Source organism: Cibotium barometz, chromosome 16, assembly GCF_041138505.1.
Source record: "Cibotium barometz isolate CiBa-2024 chromosome 16, ASM4113850v1, whole genome shotgun sequence".
Classification (NCBI taxonomy): domain Eukaryota; kingdom Viridiplantae; phylum Streptophyta; class Polypodiopsida; order Cyatheales; family Cibotiaceae; genus Cibotium; species Cibotium barometz.
Window position 1 is genome coordinate 38,583,611 of NC_141061.1, and position 7,039 is coordinate 38,590,649.

Here is a 7,039-nt window from a genome sequence, read left to right on the forward strand (position 1 = left end):
TATTTTTCAGATATGTTAGTTCCAAAGTAATTGATCCAGCCACGTTGGATGATGCGCGTGTTATGGCAGTGGATGTGATTTGTTTGGTAGAGGAGAATTTTTCGCGAACCATTCTCACAAGTCAACTACATCTCATTGTGCATTTAGTGGACGAAATCGCTTTATGTGGTATTGTGCATGCACGTTGGATGTTCTTCCTAGAGCGCTTCATGAAGACCTTAAAAGACTTTGTGAGGCAAAGTGCAAGGCCTGAAGGAAGCATGGCCGAGGGTTGGTTGATACAAGAGTCTCTTGTATATATTTCAGAATTTCTTGGTCAAGTGGACAGCTCTTTGCCACGACTATGGAGCAATGAAGAGGACTTGAGGATGACCTCCATTGTGCCTCAAGGAAAAGGACAGAGTAAAGTAATTGACAGAACATTGATTGATGATCTCAATTTCACTTGTATCCTTAATAGTGATGTGATGAGCAGATGGGTTATAAGATATGAGGATGCAAAGACAAAAAGGCAAACAGAAAGAGCTCTCTTTTGGAGGCAACATGGCTCTCGGAAGGCGTACCCTAAGCATCTAGCAACACTTCCGAATGATATCCATGTTGATTGGTTGCATGAGGAAATGGAGAGAGCAGAGAGCGACGAGGGGCTGCATATCACGGCGGAAGAATGGGAGTATGCACGAGGATGCATGTTAAAGGTACATAGAACTAATGTTTTGCATTAGTTGTAAGTGATTTGCTTTTAATATTTATTCACATTGCTTACACAAATATTGCTTCTATTTTGGTCCAGCGCACTATGTTCAATGCTATATGGTGTGAAGGCAAGCGTTTTCGAACACAAAGAATTGATGAAAAGAGAAATACACAAGATTGCGGTGTCATTAGTAGCTTTGAGGGAGCTAATGGAAAAATGGATGATTATTGTGGCATAATCCAAGACATATTTAGGCTTGACTTTCGTCGCTTCTTTGTGTATGTTTTGGATGTCAAATGGCAAATGAACGTGGTGGAAAAAGGGCCTGATGCAATGGCTATGTAACTATTGACTCTACAAAGTTTTGGCAAACAAAGAAAGATAGGCTCGTATTGCCACAACAATGTGAGCAGGTATGCATTTTTTTACTAATGTGTTTCATGTACATATATATCTAAGCTCGCGTACCCCTTGACTTTTGATATGCTAATTAATTACTGTACTATGTGTATTTGAGTAGGTTATCTATCTACCAATGGTGCATGACATTAAATGGTGGTACGTCATCCCTATTGCACCACGTTCCAAAGTGATGTATAATACATTCACTGATATGGAGCATATGGAGGATGTAACAAGCCGCAATGAAGATGATGTCGAACATGCCAATGAAGATGTTGTGATCGATGATCAAGAAATAAGAGATGATCATGATAATGAGGATGAGTGTGCCATTTCTCATGATCATGAGAATGACCCTACCATTGAGGATGATGGTGATGTTGATGAGGATGATCAGGACATCGATACCATTATTAATGGAGTACAGAATATCGATAGTGGAATAAATTTAATCGTAGCCTTACAAATTGATCAAATGGATATTGATGTTGATCGTTTGGCAAGGATGGATCTTATTGAAGATAAGATCGAACCCTAACTAATCCGTCACTGTAAGTTCTAAATTGATGACATTTCTATCATCTCATATGCATGATTTATTTTTGAATATATTTCATTGTTGTAAATGCATGTAGTGGGATTGTGTAATGATGTATACTGTAATGTACTATGAGATGGTTTAAAGAAAATAGTTCTTAATTTTGTAAAGGAATTTAGTTTTTCTTCAGTTTTTTTCAGTTTTTCTTTACCATGCGTGTATTAATCCGTGTATGGTGGCGTGTATTAATCCGTGTATGGTAGCATGTATTAATATGTGTATGGTAGCGTGTATAGATGCGTGTATGGTAGCGTGTATAGATGCGTGTATGGTAGCGTGTATAGCTGCGTGTATTACTGCGTGTATATAAACGTGTTTATACACGCGTTGATAAATGCAAATATACACGCGAACTTAAATGATAAAATACACGCGCTCGATTCTATTCAAATACAGGCGAGACCATACACGTGCTCGTAATTTATCGCGTGTATGAAACGCGTGTATGGCAGCATTGTCTTGTAGTGGGGTAATGCGCTCATGTTCTAATGGAGAGAGAGAGAGTGTGTGTGTTTACAAGCCATTAGCTCACAGTAGAGAGACAAAGGGAGAGTTGAGAGAGAGTGTGTGTTTACAAGCCATTAGCTCACAGTAGAGAGACAAAGGGAGAGTTGAGAGAGAGTGTGTGTTTACAAGCCATTAGCTCACAGTAGAGAGATAAAGGGAGAGTTGAGAGTAGATGAGATATTTGTAGAGGGAGGGATAGAGTGAGGCTATGCAGGCCAAGCTCACAATAGAGAGATGAGTAGAGAGAGAGAGAGAGAGAGAGAGAGAGAGAGAGAGAGAGAGAGAGAGAGAGAGACAGAGACAGAGAGTTAGTTCAATTTTGGGGGGGGAAAAGAGATTCAAAATTGATTTTTTGATATATATATGGGTTTGGGATAACTTTTAAATAAAAAAAGTTCAAAAATGAGAGAAAAAAAATTCTATTTTTTCCCCCCCTTAGTCGAGATTGATGATGTGGAAATTGAAAAGAGATCTCTACTTTGGTTGATTTGGTGGAAAAGTGGAGGCATTAAATCAAGGAGAAAAAGGTGGAGGCATTCAATGATGAGATAGAGTGGATAGGTTAAAAATTGAATGTTTAAAATATATATGGGTATGGGGTTAGTTTCAAAGTATAAAACTTGCAAAATGGGAAAAATAATTATCCACTTTGCCCCCTTCCCCCTAGTTACGAGCTTGCTAGAAAGAGAAGAGAGAGAATGACAACATTAGAACCTATTTTTGTAGGGGAGTTATGGGCTAGAAAGCTTAAATTATAGCCTACTCCAAGTAACCCACTTGATTGACCTTGTCTCCTTTAAGAAAGCACAAAATTAGCCTTAATCCCTAAAAATTAGAAATCCTTACAAGGCCCAAAAGATGTCCAAAGGTCTTCTAATGTATAAGCACCGTTGGGCAGCGCTGGATAAGCACCGCTATTAACACCATTATTGGCACGCTTAGTGGAGCTAGTTAAATACTAGTATAAGCATCGCTCAACGACACTGTAAAAATGCCACTATAAGTGCCATTATAAGCATCACTGGAAAAAAACAAAGTGTTAAAACTGAGTGAAAATGAAAACTTTAAATAACTTAGAACCCAAAAAGCTTGACAAACATCCAAATATTATTGAACTAAAACAACAAAATCATCAAATAGTTATACAAACCGATTAATGTGTACATACGTTATGGTGATATATATTTAATTTGTACAATCATTAAATCCATCTTGCAATAAATCCATGCATGCCAATTGGTCTATCTCTAAATCCATCATTTCGATGGCTTCTATATCAATACAAAGTCCTATTCCACTACTTGAAGAAGATGTAGAGGTATTATTATCATGGTCCTCATGGTCGTCATATTGATTGTTAGTTGCATCCTCCACCATTTGATTGTCCACGATGCATTTCTTCTTCAACATCTTGATCATTTAGATCAAGGAGTGACTTGTATTACATACCACCAATTATGATCTCTTTTGTCCAGATGAAACACAACCTAAAAGAAAGAACCATAAAATATTTACAAGAAAATATATACAATTCCTTCCTTCTATCTATAGATTCATCAAAATTGAAAATCGTGTAAACTTGTTCACAATGTTGTGGTAGAATGTATGTATCTCTTGAATCTTGTCATAATTTAGTTGAGTCAATTTAAAAAAATCCACTTGGATGCTTCTCAATAGTTTCTTGAGTACCTCTTGGATTAATCTTATTGGTCCATAGGAACCTTAATTTAAAATTTTCAGCACACCTAAGTTTCTTAAGTCAACTTAGGTGTGGTTATTACGACCCATCGACGCTTCCTTACCATGTGAGGAGGACATATGGGTTGATCATTAAGGATAGCAAGGGGAAGCATGTTATAGCATGCATGAATCACCTTGTAAATCTTGAGTTCAGAAACATTTGGGGCATTGACTGGAAAACTCAAGACAATGCAAAGAAGCAATACATTCTGCAAGTATTGAAGACAGAGTTTCTTATGCTCCACCCTGACTTACAATTTAATGACCTTAAGATGTAGGATTGCATGGGGTCATGCAAGTCATAGGAAATCATTGATTGCCAACGCCATCAGGCGTGGTGGGGTCAAGCTGCTAGGAGAATCAAAAAAGTATTGGAAGAAGGCCAAAAAGATGTACCGAGAAGATCTCAATCTATTCAAAAGCAACAAAGAGAAGCAACCCGAGTACGCATGCAGGTGGAAGTCCATCTTTCCTCGCTCAATTTGTAAGTATTTAAACTCTGAACATTTTGTCTTCAAAACTATGGTTTCCAAAGAATTAAATCTTATATAAATTGTTCTTTTTTAAATGTATGTTTAACGTAGGAAAATGTGGTGGACCGTTCTCCTTCTTGTGTGAGGAGTAAGACTTTGATTATCGCAATGGGATCTCCGCCACATTTGGATGGTTACAACAGTAGTGTGTCGCATTGAACTATGAAGCTATGCCTGCTACTACTGTAAGTTTATATTTTTTTAATTTTATCATCTTTTAGAAATTTAACTAGTTTGTGTTTTAACATAACTTGATCCTGTGTGATACAGGAAGATGATGAAGAGGCAATAGGCGAAGAGGACGTGGAGAATGATTCATGATGATGATCATGAGGAGGAGGAGAATGATGAGTAGAGACCGGCTTATTGTGTTTAATGTTTTGTAACTTCATACTACTCAATGTAACTCGCATGTTATGGCATTTTGGATGATGTAACTCAAATTTTATGGCATTTGGGATTTAATACAATTAAGATTTTGTGAGTTTCCATGTTTCGTTTTGTATTTTAATATGTCGATATATCTGTTTGTACAAATTATAACTCTTTTCAATATATTGAATATGAAATAGCGACGTTCAAGTTTTTTATCAGCGTCATTGTGAGCGATGGAAATAGCGATGCTGGTTTTTTATCAGCACTACTTGAGCTGCAAAATAGCAACGTTGATGTTTTTAACAGGGCCGCTAAGCGACAAAATAGCGACACTAATTTTTTTTATAGCGCTACTGAGTGGCAAAAATAGCATGGGATATAGTGACAGTTATAACATGGGATATAGCAGAATGGTTATAGCATCCCACCAAGCTTGCCCAATACCCAACATTGAAGGGTACACAGAAGTGGGTGCCCAAGATTCAACTTAAAGATCAACGAGACAAAAAGGACACCATGAATGATATGAAGACCACAAGAAGAATCTGCAAAAAAATTCAAAAGTTAGACCTTGCTGACACAAACCGATTTGACAAGACTCCAAGCATCCCAAAGGACCTCAAAGGTTCCATAAGCAATGGATCCGAAAGGACTTGCTGAGCGCACAAGGATACTACAAAGGCAATGCGGCAATATGGGTACCCAAACCCCACTCAGTTGGCTAATACCACAAGCAGTTCGAATCATAAAAAAGAGGGTGGTAAGAGCATACAACAGCAACTCCCAACTCAAGCAAGAACCTCGCTAACCCTTGTATGGAGGAAAAAGACAACTTAGCCAAATGGGTTGGGAATTGCCAAAGCAACAAAAGTACCCACTCCGGTTACAAAACTAAACAAGGAACCTAAAGGTAGAAACAAAGAAGTTTAGCAACAAGGAGACAAAGATAGAAGCCCTCCACCACAAGGCACAGTGAACATTGTTCAGTTGGGTGGAAGGAACAATAAAAAACTCCCACATGGAGCTAAAATGACTGCATCAACAAATGCCCAAAAGTGCCCAGCAGCTTCGCTCCCCTTAGAGCTCTGTCCCTCTGTGCTTGCCAGCAGCCACAACGAAACCCAACTTCAACACCTTTGCAACGTTAGCCCTGCCGGCTTCACAAAACGGACACCACCTAGCGGCGCCTTCCATCATGAACTGGCCGCTCTCTCTTCACTTCACTCTAGCCGTCACCTTGGACATGCTCTGAAAAAGCCTGCCAGCCATGCGCATCACCCAGCAAAAGCCTGTCCTTGTCAGCCTTTCACGCACACAAAGGAAAACATCATCTCCTTCGCTCTGCTCGCTCACACAAGAAAAACCCGCCCGCTGTTAGCTCTGCTCTCTCCAGAAATCTTCTTCGTCTCCAGGCGGCCACACTCGTAAGCTTTCTTTGCCAACCTTCTTGAAGGTTGCGCTGGCAGCAAAGCAAGCGGCCAGTTGGCTGCTCTTTTGCTTGCCACTTGTTGGTGTTTATATATATATATATATTTTTAGAAGGTGGTTCCCATGCCACACTGTAGTGCCCATATGGCCTTTATCAAAATCTTTTGAAACACTGGAATCCACACAAATACCATGTCTCATCACCATGGCTATTATGCCCAAACCCCCTGCGATGTGGAGACATACGGCCATTCCAAATCTACACAATACATCCAAACTCAAGCACAAAGAGCAAATTATATTTAGCTGGCATCCCTTGTAGGTTTCAGTATTCACAGTCTAGATTGGGCTCTCTCCACGTAAACCAGCATATGTACATCTATCTCCGCCAGAGGCTCATCAAAGCCCTTATCATTGACATTCTCATGCTCTTCCACCTCTTATTTGCACACATCCAAGACACCCTCTTGGCAAATAGAAAGCTCATACAAATAAAACTTCAAATCTCAAGCACCTACTCCAAAGAAAAATGCATGTACCAACTCACTGCAAGCCATTCAGTCTATACATTTGCCAGGGCATTCAGGGCAAAGTTTTATTGCAAGCCATGCATCCCATATGTACACGGACTCAAAACACCTTTACAAAATTTTGCCTGGCATACTTTTCCCAACCCCGAGCTTGCTGAATCATTCATGATCAGGAGTAAAAAGCATTTCAAGACCTAAATCCATATCCAAAGACTGCCCTTCATTGGAA

General features: G+C 39.3%; 1 protein-coding gene across 1 annotated transcript; it reads left to right on the top strand.

The window, feature by feature from the left end:
* Nucleotides 1–1,037: 1,037 nt before the first annotated feature.
* On the top strand, nt 1,038–4,798 carry LOC147630624 (uncharacterized). The gene is made up of 3 exons (XM_086810832.1): nt 1,038–1,110; nt 1,218–1,520; nt 4,748–4,798. Exons 2-3 carry the CDS (start codon nt 1,233–1,235, stop codon nt 4,796–4,798), a joined length of 339 nt encoding a protein of 112 aa, XP_086666958.1. The 5' UTR covers nt 1,038–1,110; nt 1,218–1,232.
* The last annotated feature ends 2,241 nt before the right edge of the window (nt 4,799–7,039 follow it).

Coding starts and splice junctions, on each gene's coding strand:
- LOC147630624 (XM_086810832.1), top strand. CDS start 1,233: ATGGTGCATGACATTAAATGGTGGTACGTCATCCCTATTGCACCACGT. Junction 1,521..4,747: donor TCGATACCATTATTAATGGA/GTACAGAATATC, acceptor TGTGTGATACAG/GAAGATGATGAAGAGGCAAT.